This window comes from Vulpes vulpes, chromosome 10, assembly GCF_048418805.1.
Source record: "Vulpes vulpes isolate BD-2025 chromosome 10, VulVul3, whole genome shotgun sequence".
NCBI classification, from domain to species: domain Eukaryota; kingdom Metazoa; phylum Chordata; class Mammalia; order Carnivora; family Canidae; genus Vulpes; species Vulpes vulpes.
In genome coordinates, this window is record NC_132789.1 from 7,954,586 (window position 1) to 7,971,668 (window position 17,083).

Sequence of the window (17,083 nt, forward strand, 5' to 3'; positions counted from 1 at the left end):
CTTTTTGTCTGCCCAGCTGTCACAACCTCTTAATCAGGACCTTTCATTTTTTATGTTCTCCTAATAGCAACATGATTTTATTTTTTAAGATTTTATTTATTTATTCATGAGAGACAGAAAGAGAGAGGCAGAGACATAGGCAGAGGGAGAAGTAGACTCCCTGCGGGGAGCCTGATGTGGGACTCGATCCCAGGACCCCAGGATCATGATCTGAGCTAAAGGCAGAGTCTCAACCACTGAGCTACTACCCAAGTGCCCCAATAGCAACATCATTTGTAGTGTTTACCACTGACTGATTTCTCTGTTCAAAACAGCTTCTGCTAGGGTTTGGAAATTTGTATCCTGCCTTCTGGATACAAGTAATCTGTTGGTGTATAGAATTTATATATTTACATTAGGAGAGGTGTCTAACTGCATCAAATTAATTGCTAATTAATTTACTCAAGTCCATGCATCATTGTTTCTAGTCTTGGAGTTGTGAGCCTGTATAAATATTTGTCACTTAGCTTATAGGATTGTGAGGATTTTTTTGAAAATTGGTATAATTGTTTATTGAGCATCTGCTGTGTAACAGGCATTGTGTTAGGCGTTGAGGGTACAGCAGTGTAAAAGGAGGGAAAAACTCCCTGTTCTCATGGAGTTTATGGTTGGGGAGATAAAGAACAAACAACATTACACATAATACATAAAGGTGATAGATGAGGATAGAGGTTAGAGAGTGCTGTTGGTTTCATAAGGGATATTCCTCCAGATATATGCACAGATCACTCCTTCAATTTGAAGTGTCTGTTTAAATAATAAGGTAGCAGGTCAACCCTCCCTAACCTCTGTTAACTTAATATTTGAATAGAGATTTAAAGTGGTCTTCAGGGATCCCTGGGTGGCGCAGCGGTTTGGCGCCTGCCTTTGGCCCAGGGCACGATCCTGGAGACCAGGGATCGAATCCCACGTCGGGCTCCCGGTGCATGGAGCCTGCTTCTCCCTCTGCCTGTGTCTCTGCCTCTCTCTCTCTCTCTCTCTGTGTGACTATCATAAATAAATAAAAATTTAAAAAAAAAAATTAAAAAAAAAAAAATAAAGTGGTCTTCAATCTGAGAGCTACCATTGGGTAGATCTAACTTTTCTTCCTACCTGGAAAAAGTAATCTCTCTTTAGTTTTAGCATATTATCTATACAGTTCTCCCCAAAATCTTTTTTTAAAAAAAACTTAACATTACTTATTTGGTCTTCAGATATTCAAAAAAGTTAAATTAACTGATATTTATTGAGGGTCTGTGTGTGATGATATGCTTTCTGCCCTCAAGTAGCTTATGTCCTATTGCATCTCAGCTTTGAAAGGAATTTAAAAGAAATGTAAAATAGATAAAAATGTATCAAGTCTCTATTTAAATAAGTGATTATTGAGGACAATTCAGCTCTCCCCAATTAAAATGGATTATGTGAAGCTAATGCTAATTTTAAAGAAAATTCCTTATGTAAATTTTTCTTAAATAAGTGATACCCGTTGAATTTCTGATTTGATTTTCTGTAACCCTGCACTTACAGAAATTCTTTTCTGTGACCTGCCACCAGGAAACCCAAAATTTAAGAGCTTGCCCTCTGTAGGTTTGTAAATGAGTTGAAGAAATAAAATTAACACAGATTAAATAAGTAGAAGGTGATACACAGTAGTATTTAATTAAGCACTGCAAGGTGGATTACAGATAGCATTCCTGTGAGTGTTTCCAGAGGTGGGAGCTCAGTGGGGCCAAGGATAGTTGGCTGAATTTCCACAGAACTTGAGATTAGGGAGACATCCCAGATGGAGGGGAACCATGTCAGCAGAAAAAAAAAAAAATCTCTGAAGTGATTATTCTTAAACTACTCTTTAACTAGTTTTGAAAAAATACAGAAGTATCAAATGCCTTTGTAAAAGAAAAAAAATTCACATAATGGGCAAGGGAATGCAGTGAAAAGTGAGATATTGTATCCTATCCTCACCTCTCCTCCCAGGGGTGACAACTAAAGTAAAAATCTTAGGAGTGGAGATCAAGAAAAGCCATTCTTTCTTGCCCTTTATAGTAGAAATCCACCTGAGAAAGTACATGTTCTGTGTCTCTATTGTTAATATTTCTTGCTGCTGGGAGAGGGAAGTGCCCCTGATGAAAAAAGCTCGTTGTTGACAACTTCTAACCCAGAGGCCTACTGGGATGAATTACTGTACAGATGCCTTCCTGTTACATTGCTTGGAGATGTTTGTGATTGTTAATGAGTTATTAATGTTCAGTCTGCTTCTAGTCAGCAGGCAGAGCTTGCCCTGCAGGAGGCGATTAGGATTGCTCAGGAGTCCAACGATCATGTGTGTCTCCAGCATTGCTTGGTGAGCCACCCTCTCCTGTCTTGGGAGTTCTGCCCATGTGGTTGAGTTGGCCTTCCAAAGGTTTCATTCGCATTGGTTGTTTTGCAGTTGGAAGGCCATTAGCAGTGAAGGGAAACTAGGTGGTTGTGGGAATCCAGAAAAGGCCACCCATTGTTATTATCTTTGTTAATCCATGATCTCTGTTTTGCCCTGGAGTGTATTTCTTGTCTACAAATTTTAATCCAAAACTACCACATTAAACATTGGCATTAACAAAAAGGTGTATGCCACACCTTGTACCTGATGAGACATTGTCCTATGAAAGCATAAACACCACACACAAGTAGAACACAGAATTCATTTAACATTTCCTGAGAATCTCAATTTCTCAATTAAAGGCCTTCTGGGAGCTTCCTGGTTTTTTTCTGGAATATTTGCCACTCATTACTGTCAGGTGAAGATCAATGGCTGTTTAGCTCACTCTGACAATTTTAATGTGTTTGGGGTTTTCATTTAGGTTCATACTTGATGAAAGAGTATTTTAGAGGATTTATCTTGTCTATTAAATATTTCTTACAACTATTATGATATTTCAGTAGAACATTAACTGTTATCATCATTGAGATATATTTTGATGATTTCTCTTACCAGAGCTGGCTTTATGTGCTGGGGCAGAAGAGATCCGATAGCTATGTTCTGCTAGAGCACTCTGTGAAGAAGGCAGTACATTTTGGCTTACCGGTAAGACTCACCTTCGTATGAGATTGTTTCACTAAACCATGTGGTTTTATTCTTGGTAGTTTCCTGACCTTAACTATTAATCAAATCACTAAATCCTGTTTGATAGGTTTCTCTCTGCTTCTTTTCTTTTTTCTTTTTTTTTAAGATTTTATTTATTTATTCATGAGAGACCACACAGAGAGAGGCAGAGATGTAGGCAGAGGGAGAAGCAGGCTCCATGCAGGGAACCCGACGGGGGTCTCGATCCCAGGTCTCCAGGATCAGGCCCTGGGCTGAAGGCAGCACTAAACTGCTGAGCCACCCAGGCTGCCCTCTGCTCCCTTTATCTTAATAACATCTATAAAAGTTCCATTGATCAATTTGATGAGATCTTTGTTTAGTGTATTGATCAACATTGACTTCCACACATTTATGTAGAAAAATTTCAGGAAAGACTTATTTTTAAACCAGCAATTGGCAAACTACAGTCCATGGGCCAAGTCTGGCATGCTGTGTGCTTATCAATGGCCCTCAAGATAAGAATGGGTTTTACATTTTTAAATAGTTGGGGGAAAAAACAACAAAGACTATGTGACAGAGACCAAATGTGGCCTGCAAAACCTAAATTATTTACTACGGTGGCCCTTTATAGAACCCTGGTGGCTCAGCTGTTTAGCGCCGCCTTCATTCCAGGGCACGATCCTGGAGACCTGGGATTGAGTCCCACCTCGGACTCCCCTGCATGGAGCCTGCTTCTCCCTCTGCCTGCATCTCTGTCTCTCTCTCTCTCTCTCTGTCTCATGAATGAATGAATGAATGAATGAATGAATGAATGAATGAATAAATAAATAAATATAAAAGTCAACAAAGCCAGGAACCAATAAACAGGCACATTTGTCCTTTCTTATTTTAAGTGCAGGCAAGGACCTGAATTCTAGTCTGTGGTGACAAATCCTGAGGGGCAGTGAAAGGGCTTAGTCTTCACATGTGTAGTAGTAAAGACTGTCAGAATCTAGACTACTTTCACTCACAGAACCTTAACCTGTCTTGAAAGCATCTGCTGAAAACTGCACCATGGCAGTGGGACTGTTTAAGCATTCTGTCTCATAAAGTTTGCAGCATGGTCCAGGAAAACTGAAAGTAACATGCATAATAACTTATTGTATATGCTTTTTAAAAATGGAAGGGGTGCCTGAATGGCTCAGTCATCTGATTCTTGATCTCAGGTTGTGAATTTAAGCCCCATGTTGAGCTCCAGGCTGGGTGGGGAGCCTACTTAAAAAATAACATTGAGGTTGACACATTGACACATGGTATATACTTCTTAAATTTGTAAATTGTCCTTTGACTCATTTTGGAGAAAGAACACATGTACGGAATTGATTATCATGACAAAAATAAGTTGTCCCTTATAATAAATGATAGATTTTGTAAATACAATTTTTGTTTTGGATTTAAGCTGACTTTTTTTTTTAAGATTTATTTATTTTAGTGGGGGGAGGGGCAGAGGGAGAGGGAGAGAAAAAAAAAATCCTCCAGCAGACTCCCTGCTGAGTGTGGAGCCTGACCTCAAGCTCAATCTCAGGGTCCTGAGATCACCACCTGTGCTGAAACCAAGGATCAGACACTTAATGGTCTGAGTCACCCTGGTGCCCCTAAGCTGACTTTTTAAAGTTGTGCTTCCACCTTTGAAAATTACATCAGAAGTTAATGAAAATATAATTATGCTCATAATAGGCGTCCTTTTAAAAATCTCCTACTCCAGGGGGGCCTAGCTGGCTCAGTTGGTAGAGCATGCGACTCTTGATCTTGGGGTTGTAAATTAGAGCCCACATTAGGTGTAGCAGATTACTTAAAATTAAAAAAAATAATAATTAAAAAAGGAAACAAAATATCTCCTACCCCATAATGTGCCCAGCACTGTTGACAGGTACTGTTTTGTTTTTATTTATTTATTTGAGTGGGAGGGAGGGTGTACACACATGAGCAGAGGGAGAGGGAGAATAAGACTCCTGGCTGAGCACGGAGCCCAAAACAGTGTTCGATCCCAGGATTCTAAGGTCATGACCTGAGCCGAAGTTAGATGCTTAACCGACTCAAGCCAGCAGGCACCCCAAAGCAAAGTTTATTGAGCAGTAGTAAAGTAATAGTACAAGGCTCCCAAAGTGGGAGGGAACCTGAGAGGGTTGCTGACAATAATTCTTTATGATAGAGTTGATGCCCATTTTATAGACGAGGAAGTTGAGGCTTGGTTAAGAAGCTAACTGGCCCCAAGTCACAGAGTAAGTGACAGAGACAGTGTTTAAGTCCAGGTCCATTATGTCAAAGCCCTGGCTCTTCTCAGCATACCGTCTGCCTCTCTTCCACACCCAGTTTTTCAGGAACGCAGTTCACATGGGTTAGGTACTTTCCTTTTAAATAATACTGTTGGTTTGCATGTGCTGAAATGTGAAATATGGCAAATTTCTGAAGAGTGAAAAATCCCGTCATGTAATCTCTGCTTTGAGTCATGGGTGTGTCTGTCCACTTAGTACCTCGCCTCCCTGGGAATACAGTCCCTAGTTCAGCAGAGGGCTTTTGCTGGGAAGACAGCAAATAAACTGATGGATGCCCTAAAGGACTCTGACCTCCTACACTGGAAACACAGCCTGTCAGAGCTCATCGATATCAGCATTGCACAGAAAACGGCCATCTGGAGACTCTATGGCCGCAGGTGGGTCTTCAAGCAGACTGTCAGGGCTGTAGGGCCATGAATCCTTCTAAAGATGAGCAGAAGCTAGCAAACTGGTTCTGTGAAAGGCCAAACAGACAAGTCATTTTCCCCTTTGATGACAGTTGTACGTACAGGGGATTAAAGAAAATGATCATAGTCTTAAAACACTATGTATTTTGTACAGACTTGGTAAAGTTCTTTCCTGTGCTCATTCTTTTTTACTCCTCCCAGCTGCCCTGTGAGGTAACTAGTAGGTAGGCTCCATTCCAGGATGTGAAAACCCAGGTTCACACATCTAATCTGGCCATGATCACAAATGTCGTTAGCAAGTGACAGAGCCAACCCAGCTTCTCTGGCTCTGAGCCCTATGCCACTGTGATCTGAGACACCTCTCTTCCCGTCCTCAGGAGGCAAGGGCCACAGTTGCTCAGGTTGAGCTTCCCTGTTAATCAATATGTGTCTTCTGGAGTATTACCAGCCTCAAGCCTAATTTTCCATTTGGCTTCCTTTAGCTTGGAAGTATACTTCTGAACTAGGTTTTTAATCCTGGAGCCTTGTCAGTACCCTACCTTCTACCTAGACAATCTGCTGTTTCTAGGAATCCAGCAACAAAAGGAAGTGCTTGCTTTACCACTTGTGTTTTTGTATACTTGAGATAATTTTTTGGCATGATGTGATCTGAGACAGCTGCAAACACTGGCCACTGCTTACATTGCCAGAGCAGCTGGTGCCAGGATGGCATCAGGTCTGAATTTCTCCGTGAAAACTAATTAACACACTGTGACCACAGGGAAATTAGAGGCAGTCAGGGGGTCTGGAGCTTGGAGCTCCCTCCCGCTCGTGCCATAACCACTGCATATTTCCTTTGGGGCTGCACCCAAAGGGTGCTTTTCTGCTTTCTTTGTGCTGAGGGTGGGACAGCTGACAGTGGGAAGCAGCTGCTCCCACTAAGCCAGAGCCTGCAGAGGGACTTAATTTCCTTTCATTTCCCCTCAAGATAGTTGTAGGGTGTGGCTGAGGGGCAGCCTGGGTCTCTTGACTGAAGGGAATTCCTGTCCATCTCCTCACCCAGCACCATGGCACTGCAGCAAGCCCAGATGTTGCTGAGCATGAACAGCCTGGAGTCCGTGAATGCGGGTGTGCAGCAGAACAACACAGAGTCGTTTGCCGTCGCCCTCTGCCATCTTGCAGAGCTGCATGCAGAGCAGGTAGGCAGGTAGGTGGGCCTGCGTACTTCTGGAGTAATGGAGGCTCTGGCATGTCTTGCCTCTGCTGCTTGAGAAAAGCACGGAATAGGACTTGGACAGTCCTGGTTGACTGCAGAGGGTGTAAAGGTGAAATCCCATTGGTGGAAATGGACTGCGTGTGGCGTCTATAAAGATTGTTGAACTTGGGATCTCTTTGCATTGACAAAGGGAATGAATGAGAGGTCAGCTATTTCCATGTAACACATGGAATAAAAAGGAGCCTTTGAAATTTAAGGTATGTTTATAGGAGATGGGAAATCCACAGCAGTTAATATTAAGCCTCCAACACAAGTCTGATTGACTCCAAAAAGGAGCAGTGGGAATTGGATGCAACCTTGACTTACAGCCCAAGTAATTCTACAAATTATCTTTATAGGAGATTGATCAAAGGATCTCTCATGCTCCTCTGGGCTTTCTCTCTCCTTTGTTCCAAAATGTCTTCTTGCATGGGAAAGAAGTCAAGGAAACCTTTTACCCAAGCCCTCTATCTCACTAAAGCACTGCCTTGGCAATAAGTGCATTTCCTTGATCTGTAGCTTTTCTCCACTTCTCTGTGATGTCCATTATTGTTAGGTTGTATCGTAGCACTCAATGTTCCCTAATCTGCAGCCTAAAGATCTTTGGATGGTATCTACCTTTTTCAGAAATCTGTAAATACTTCCCTCTACTAATTGGTATTTTAGCATTTGACAATCCTTTAGGTATCTGTTGTGACGAAGGGGATGAATGGGCTCTGGCTGATGGGTCCCACATGCACCTCCATCAGCTGCCTTCTTCCTGCACTGGAGGCATTGCCCATGTTTCCTGATGTCAGAACGGCAGCCAGCTGCAGCTTCAGCCAGCTTGCTTTCCCCCAGGAAACTGCACATTCATCACTTTTTTTTTTTTCCATCTTAATGACACTGGAACCTCTTTAATATCTCTTTTCCTCTCCTGGTACCATGGTTAAGTGGAGCATTTGGTAATGGGTGAGTTATTGACCCTTCAGTTATTGGTGTGAGCCTCGTACGACTTTTCTTCCCCCAAAAACTTTATTGAGATAACATTCATATGCTATACTGTTCACTCACTTTAAGTTACCCCATATATATGGCTTTTTTTTTTTTTATGGCTTTTTGAAGTCAGATTCTCCCCACTGACCCCAGCCTTAAAATGGGTAACTTCCTTTTAGTTCTCTTTGAGTTATGTAGGGTAGAAATGATTTTGTTTTTTCCTTGCTGGACTGAAAACTTACTTTACAAAAATCTTGGTCTTGGCTTGATACTTAAGCCTTGAAACTTTCTCCAAAGCTAGTTATTAGAGTTCTGTGATTTTTCCTGGGAGGTTTTTCCTGTGTTTTGGATCTGTATTAGTATTTCCATCTTCATTTCCCTTAGATCCCTGGGCTTATGTGAAGAAGCTGCTGACCCCATCACGACCTGGCTCCAGTGGCCAGATGTGTTGGGAAGCCTTAGAATTACACTGCTAGACACTAGGCGGTGGCCTCTTTGTTTCAATTTAGTGCCTCCCCCTCTTTCCTCAACTTGCCTTAGCAAGACCTTCCTAGTGCTAGAACATCAGCCAGGTAGCTATACCCATTGGGCTGATGATTGTCACATTTTTAATTGTATAGGTTAGGTAGGCACCTGGGAAATTAAGCTTGGCCAACAGTAGAGAAGGCAGTTTTATCATGCGTCTCCATTTGCTCCTTTATTTCCTTTGTGTGTACTTCAGATTGTGTTCTAGAATTGATCTCCAAATAAACTGGGTGCTGTGCTTTGGCGTGGCAGTGACAGGAGTGTGGGTGGAACCAAAAAGAAGTTACAAGCTCTGAATTACTGTTTCTGACCTTCCTCCTGCAATCCAGAGGAAGCACTAGGACAGCCAGCCCCCTTTTTCCTTTTGTATAATTCTAGACCATCTGGTATCATTCCTCTCCCAGCCTCAGGAGAGGCAGGTCACAATGGGAATGTTTGTGGGTCTACTGCAGTGTGTCTGTCTACTTGGCCTAAAAGTTTGTTAACCCATCTCAATCCACATCCCCAACTCACTATGACAGTCAGAAAAATAATTGATTAAGACTGGCCAGATAAAAATCATAAGAATAAAAAGATGATTGACCTTTTATTGTAATTCAGTGTAATTTCCACTTAATTCACTTCAAATAAAAGTTCATTTGCAGTCTCATTGAACTTCTATATAGACAGAAGGCTTTTCACCTAATCAAAGGATTGGGACAAATTGAAAAGCTTTTGGATAGTCCATAAGTCATTTTCCAAATGAAAAGCATTTGGAAGTCCTAATGACATAAGGGTATTTAAAAAAAGACACAAACGTGTATTCACATAAAAAACATAAATGAAAAACAAAAAACAAAAAACATAAATGACCAAAAAACATGAAAAATTTTCAGTCTAGTCATTAAAGAAATTAAAATTGATACAGTAAAATACTAGTTTTGCCAGTCAAATAGGCAATCCTTAAATACTGTGGTAGGAGAAAGGCACAGAGTGCTGGTATGAAAGTTTGCGGCACATTTCCAGAGGGTAGTTTAGTAACGTGTATCAGAGGGCTTAGAAGTGCCTGCCATTTGACCAGCCAGTTCTACCTCAAAGGTCTTATGCTGAGGAAATGATTTGAAAAGTGGACAATTATGCAAAGGTGTATGCACCAAGATACTGTAGCATTCTTAAAATGGATGAAATTAGAAACAACCAAACTATCCCAAATTAGGTTATTTTGATGTGTCATAGTTTATTTACTTAATAAAATACTATGATATAGCTTTGTATTTGTGAACACTGAAAAGATTGATTCAAAAAATATTTGAGTGCCTCCCATGTAGTAAACACTGTTATAGGCAATTTACAGAAAAAGTGTGTATAGTGTGTATACCAGTTTTTAGAATACATGTATGTTTTTATTTATGTACATAAGAGAAGTTTATTTTTATTTTTTAAAGATTTTGTTTATTTTCTCACGAGAGACACAGAGAGAGAGGCAGAGACACAGGCAGAGGGAGAAGCAGGCTCCTTGCAGGGAGTCCAATGCAGGACTTAATTCCAGGACCCTGGGATCACGACTTGAGCCAAAGGCAGACAGACGCTCAACTACTGAGCCACACAGGTGCCCTGCATAAGAGAAGTTTAGAAGGATATGTGCCTAAACATTCCTGTGATTATCTTTGGTGAGATTGAAATTTGTCTTTTTCTTATTTTAATTAATTAATCAACTTATTTATAAGATTTTATTTATTTATTCATGAGAGACACAGAAAGAGAGGCAGAGACACAGGCAGAGGGAGGAGAAGCAGGCTCCACACAAGGAGCCTGATGCGAGACTCGATCCCAGGACTCCAGGATCAGGCCCTGAACCAATGGCAGATGCTCAACTGCTGAGCCACCTGGGCGTCCCTATCGTTTATATTTATTTTGTAAGCTTTTTCCTAGAGTGAACATGCATAACATGCATGTGTAATTTAAAAAATTTTTTTTTTTTAATTTTTATTTATTTATGATAGTCACAGAGAGAGAGAGAGGCAGAGACATAGGCAGAGGGAGAAGCAGGCTCCATGCACCGGGAGCCCGACGTGGGATTCGATCCCGGGTCTCCAGGATTGCACCCTGGGCCAAAGGCAGACGCTAAACTGCTGCGCCACCCAGGGATCCCTTAAAATTTTTTTTTAACGAACAAATGAAATATACTAGAACCTTAAAAAAAAGGTTGATCCTCTTGATGTAGGACAGCCTGTGCCTCGTGTCTTCCAGGGTGCAGCACCATGAATAAGGTGAATCATAGTGACATCTATGAGTGGTGTGGCAGGTGTGATTTCAACATAGGTGTGCTCATCAAATCATGTGTTTCTGCTTAGGGTTGTTTTGCTGCAGCTTCGGAAGTGTTAAAGCACTTGAAGGAACGATTCCCGCCTAATAGTCAGCATGCCCAGGTAATCTGCCTTTGCGTGTATTGGATTTATTTCCGAAGAGACCATGTCTACTGTATTGTTGTCAAAGCAGAGTATTTTAGGGTCTCCCCTCAGTTTCTTGTGTCTGGGTTCCTTTCGGTGTCATCTGTGCATTGAGGTGTATATAGGTACGTACCAAACTCTACACTCTGTTCAAAAGGGCAGAGAAATAAGATTTATTTATTTTTTTATTATTATTTTTTAAAAGATTTTATTTATTTATTCACGAGAGACACAGGCAGAGGGAAAAGCAGGCTTCCTGCAAGGAGCCCGATATGGGACTCGATCCTGGATCACGGGATCTTGCCCTGAGCCAAAAAAGACGCTCAACCACTGAGCCACCCAGGCGTCCCAGAGAAATGATTTAAAGATTTATTTAGGGAGCTTTTTTTCTTCCTGTCCTCATGGTTTTAAATTAGGATTCCTTATATCTCTAACTGTATGGATCATCCACGTCCATGGCTAGATGAAGAATTAGGTCTTAGTTTGGTGTTTTCTCTTACTTGGCAACTCCAGTCTTTTCATCTCAGAATTAAATGACCTACGGGAAGATGTTGTCCCCAGAAGGAATTAATTTTATAAAGCACTCCCAGGCCCTCTGTTCCTTTTTGCACTGATGACTGTCTCTAATGGGGCCGAAAAAGCCATTACACGGACCTCTTCTTCCTGCCTTTACCAAGTTTAGTCTTCATTGGATTAGAGAATTTGAAATCCTAAGAGACCATGGCATGGCAATCTCCTACTGCTGGTCCCTGAGGCTGCTTCTCCCATAGGTTGTTGGCTCTACTGCACTGGGTATGGTGTGGGTGCCCATCTGCATGTGAAGTGTGCTGGGGTCTCATTGCTGCTTTCATCAGACTGAGATCTGAATGCAAAGTGCCTAGCTGTGAAGATGGTATGCAAACAAAATAGAAGATAGCACCTAAGGATGATGCAGAAAGAAAGAGTTAAGTGTAGTTCTGTAGCAGTGCTAATGCAATGGAACAGTTTGGTTTATAGACCTAGCTGTTAAAAAAAAAAAAAAAGGCAATTTAATTCACAGTTCACAGAAAAAACATATATGGCCAATAGCTACATAACAAGATGCTCAGCCTGACTGGCAATTAGGAAAATAAAGGTGAAAGCAATAATAAGCTCTTTCATTAGCTATAAGATTGGATTGGCTAAAGGTCAAATACACAACAGCACCAAGTGTTGATGAGGATGAGGAGCGACAAGTAATGTCATATGCTACTGGGAGGGGGGGGTGTATAAATTGGTGTGACCTGGTGTGTATAAATTGGTGTGACCATTTGGAGAACAAATGGGCACTGTATTAAAATGAAGGTGCATATGTCCTACAACCGCATTTCCACTGCTTGCTGTAGACTTGAGATAACTCTTGTACCAGGAGAGATGTTTGAGAATGTTGATTGCAGCATTGTTCAGAAGGGAGAAAAATTGGTCCTACCTAAGTACTCATCAACATAAGAATAGATAAGTTGTCCCATATTTATGTAATTGAAAACTATTCATGGGTGAAAAGGAAGAACTAGAGCTACTTGTATTAATATGTAGAAGTCCCAGAAAAATAATGTTGAGCTTAAAAGCAAGTTTTCAAAAGATACATACAGTATAATAGTTTTTACTTTATACAAAATTTAAAAACATACAAAAGAACTTTCTGGGCTCAGATCAGACGTCGTTTGTGGTTACATGGCTAAATGCACCAAGAAGGTTGGAATCATCTGTAAATACCTGACCTGTTATGGTGCCTCCCTCAGGAAAATGGTGAAGAAGACTGAAATAGGCCAGCACACCAACCACTCTTGCTCCTTCTGTGGCAAAACCAAGATGAAAAGACGAGCTGTGGGGATCTGACACTGAGGTTCCTGTGTGAAAACTGCAGGGGGGTGGGGAACTGACCTGGACCTACAGTACCACTTCTGCCCTCACAGGAACATCTGAAGAAACAAAGTCAAAGACCAGATAGAAGCTCTACCTTTTGAAACATTGCTAGCCTTAAAAGAGTTAATTTATGTAACAAAATTACTTTGGGTTGTTGTAAATTTATAAATGTTCCAATTTGCAGTACATTGATTTCACTTTCTGAAAAGACTTGGAAATTAAAAATCCTTCTAATTTTTATTGGATAAAAACATACAAGATCATACTATATAATGTTTAAGGGTAAGAATATATGCTATAAAAGTATAAAAACATGAATGGGAATGATAAACATCAAATCAGGTGCTTACTTTGGACAGAGAAAGATAGGAATGGAATTTGCAAAGAACTTCAGTAGTATGTGATAGTATCTGAGCAAATAAAGCAAAATTGTCGTGATTTGACGAAGTTGATGATTGGTACACATGTGTTATTTTAGTCTCAGTGCTTTTTCACAACCTTGAAATATTTATAAAAAACATTTTTAAATCTCAAGAAAATGTGTATTAATTGTTGTAAGGATATTTGCTAAGCAAGCCAGAATATTTTTGTATCTCTGTTGAATGAAAAGGTGAACCCTTGACATTTTGTTCTTTTTTTTTTTTTCTTTCCTGTTAGCTGTGGATGCTATGTGATCAAAAAATACAGTTTGACAGAGCAATGAATGATGGCAAATACCATTTGGCTGATTCACTTGTTACAGGAATCACAGCTCTTAATAGTATAGAGGGTGTATATAGGTAAGAGACTTAAAGAACTGCAAGGATGCAGTAATTCTAAAATTGCTTTATTCTCATTTGTTTAATTAAAGTTAACTTACTAACTTTAGCTTAGGAAAAAACTTTTTTCCCTATTTATTATCTATTTATTCCAGGAAATTAGGAAATACAGATAAGTAGAATGGACAAAATAAGTATTACCCAGAGATAATCACTAACATTCTGATATTGATAATTCCAGACTTTTTTGTTCTTGCGTGTGTGTGTGGGGGGAGGGGTATATATACACATGTGCTTACACACACACACACACTTCTTTTTTAACAAAAATTCTATCAGGCTAAGTTCTTCCCTATGGGAGGTTCACAGTCTAATTGAGGAAATAGAAACTCTAACACTGAGAGTGACTTTACTTGTAAAACATCAGCATAACCATTTGTGTTTATTTTGTTTCCTTGTTAGGAAGGCAATTGTACTACAAGCTCAGAACCAAATGTCAGAGGCACACAAACTTTTACAAAAATTGTTGGTTCATTGTCAGAAAATCAGGAATACGGAAATGGTGATCAGGTGAGGAAGGTTTCCCGAGCATCTCCTGCAGGTGGTCCTTTGTGCTGGATGTTCTCATCCCATGTCTTCCTCTTTGTGGGCAGTGTCTTGCTGTCTGTGGCAGAGCTATACTGGCGATCTTCCTCCCCGACCATCGCGCTGCCTGTGCTCCTGCAGGCTCTGGCCCTCTCCAAGGAGTACCGATTACAGTACTTGGCCTCAGAAACGGTGCTGAACTTGGCTTTCGCTCAGGTAAGCTGATCTCTGTTTTTATAGCACATATTTGTGAGTCTGTTATTGGTGAGTCTGTTACTACTTTGGGGTTTGGAAAAGGATGATGATGAGCTTTGACTTCTTAATGTTGAAGTCTGGGAATGTAGTCTCATGGTCAAGCCCTCCCTGGAAGTCTGAAGTTGTGAGCTCCATGACAACTTGACACCTCCCAGTAGCACTAGCTGTACTGAGCTGTGTATTTAATAAAGGGGGTGCGCTTCTTCATTGAGAACACTTGTGTCACATTAATGATTTAGCTGGCCCAGAGCTGTGCTTGATTAATAAGGGGATAAATAAAGAAATGAGGAAGTTGTATGTTTATTGAAAGATTTTGGAAATTGTGTTTTATGTGTTTTCTATCTCCCGCTGAGGAATGTGAAGGCTGGGAGAAAAGGGACCTTGTTTTCTCACTGCTGTGTCCTCTGGTACATAGTAAGATATACACATAGTAGGCTTTTAATAAATATTTAGTGAATGAATGCATTTTGAACTCACTGGCACTAGAGGAATTTACTAACTAAAGCAGAGATTCCCTAAACCATGCATTAGAATTAATTGGGAAGGGCAGCTCGGGTGGCTCAGCGGTTTAGTGCCACCTTCAGCCCAGGGCCTCATCCTGGAGACCCTGGATCGAGTCCCACGTCGGGCTCTCTGTGTGTAGCCTGCTTCTCCCTCTGCCTGTGTCTCTGCCTCTCTCTCTCTCTCTGTCTCTCATGAATAAATAAATCTTAAAAAAAAAATTAATTGGGAAGATTTTAAAAATATCTACATATCTGGCCTTGCTTTGAACACATGAAGTCAATCTCCAGGGAAGGAGCACAGGAATCTAATGTCTTCCTTTCCAGCTTCTCTACTGATTTTTTTTTTTTTTAAGATTTTATTTATTTATTCATGAGAGACAGATTGAGGCAGAGCCACAGGCAGGCAGAGGGAGAAGCAGGCTCCATGCAAGAAGCCTGACATGGGACTCGATCCTGGGTCTCCAGGATCTGGCTCTGGACTGAAGACAGCGCTAAACTGCTGTGCCTGGATTTTTTTCTTAATAAAGATAAAAATACAAAATAATTTACTATTTTAATCATTTTAAAATGCACAGTTCAGTGGTTTTAAGAATATTTTAGTGTTTTGCAACCATCAACACTGTTTAGTTCCAGAATATTTTCATTACTCCAAAGAGGAATCTTGTACCTGTTAAGTAGTCATTCCCATTTCTCCCTCCCCCTGAACTGGCAACCACCAATCTACTTTCTGCCTTTGTGGGTTTGCCTATTCTGGATATTTCATCTAAATGGAATCATACAATACCTGGCCTTATGTAGTCTGTCTTCTTCACTTAGTGTAATGTTTAGGAGTAGAATTGCTGGGTCACATGAGAATTCTGTATTTAATTTTTTGTGGAACCACCAAACTGCTTTCCACAGTACTGCAGCATCTTATATTCTCACCAGTGATGTATGAAGATTCTGGTTTCTCTGTGTCCTTGCCAGCACTTGTTATTTTCCATTTTTTTATTATACCCATCCTAGTATAAAGTTCTACCTATTGTAGTTTTGATTTGCATTTCTCTAATAACTAATGATATTGAGCATCTTTTCATGTGCTTATTGGCCATATATATATATGTTCTTTGGAGACATCTAAGTCCTTTACACATTTTTCAGTTGGGTTATTGTCTTTCTGATGTTCATTTGTAAGATTGTTTTGTATATTCCGAATACTAGACCCTTATCAGATATATGATTTCTGAATATGTTCTCCTGTCCTCTGGGTTGTCTTTTCACTTTCTTGATCATGACCTTTGATGCACAAAGTTTTTAATTTTGATGAAATACAATTTATCCTTTTTTTCTTTTGTTGCTTATTCTTATGGTATTCTACTTAAACTGTTGCTAATCCAAGTTCATGAAGATTTATACCTAGATTTCCTTCTAAGGATTTTAATAGTCTTAGGTCTTTTTATCCATTTTAAGGTAATTTTTGTATATGGTGTGAGGTAAGTCCAGCTTTATTCTTTCATATATGGATGTCCTGGTGTCCTAGCGCCACCTGTTAAAAAGACTATTCTTTTCCCATTGAATGGTTTTGGCACCCTTGTCAAAAATATTGATCATGGACATATGGGTTTATTTCTACACTCTCAATTCTACTCCATTGATCTCTGTGTTTGTCGTTATGCCAGTACTGTTTTGATTACTGTATCTTTGTATTAAAATTAAAATCTGGAAGTAAGAGGGATGCCTGGGTGGTGCAGTTTGTTGAGCATCCAACTCTTAGTTTCTGCTCAGATTATGATCTTGGAGTCATGAGATCCAGCCCCCTGTTGGGCTCTGAGCTCAGCAGGGAGTCTGAGATTCTCTCTCCCTCTCCCCATTTCACTCCTGCTTTCTCACTTTCTCTCTCCCTCTAAAGTAAATCAGTCAGTCACATCAGGAAGTAAGAGGCCTCCAACTTTGTTCTTTTTCAAAATTGTTTTGGCTATTGGTGATCCGTTGCGATTCCATATGAATTTTAGAAAAGCTTGTCCATTTCAGCAAAAATGGTATTTGGAATTTTGATAAGGATTGTGTTGAACCTGTAGATGTATCTGTAGAGTGTTGCCATCTTCACAATATTAAGTCTTCCAGTCCATTAACAGGATGCCTTTTATTTAGGTCT

General features: G+C 40.3%; 1 protein-coding gene across 2 annotated transcripts in view; it reads left to right on the forward strand.

Moving 5' to 3' along the window:
* The window catches only part of ANAPC5 (anaphase promoting complex subunit 5), a 41,441-nt gene that overhangs the window by 21,352 nt on the left and 3,006 nt on the right, over nucleotides 1-17,083 (forward strand). For both annotated transcript variants that reach the window (XM_026018807.2, XM_072722780.1), the window contains exons 8-15: nucleotides 2,278-2,359; nucleotides 2,990-3,079; nucleotides 5,590-5,771; nucleotides 6,844-6,979; nucleotides 10,869-10,943; nucleotides 13,506-13,627; nucleotides 14,069-14,176; nucleotides 14,260-14,407. In XM_026018807.2, coding sequence (XP_025874592.1) covers nucleotides 2,278-2,359; nucleotides 2,990-3,079; nucleotides 5,590-5,771; nucleotides 6,844-6,979; nucleotides 10,869-10,943; nucleotides 13,506-13,627; nucleotides 14,069-14,176; nucleotides 14,260-14,407 — 943 coding nt within the window. The remainder of the gene's footprint in view (nucleotides 1-2,277; nucleotides 2,360-2,989; nucleotides 3,080-5,589; nucleotides 5,772-6,843; nucleotides 6,980-10,868; nucleotides 10,944-13,505; nucleotides 13,628-14,068; nucleotides 14,177-14,259; nucleotides 14,408-17,083) is intronic.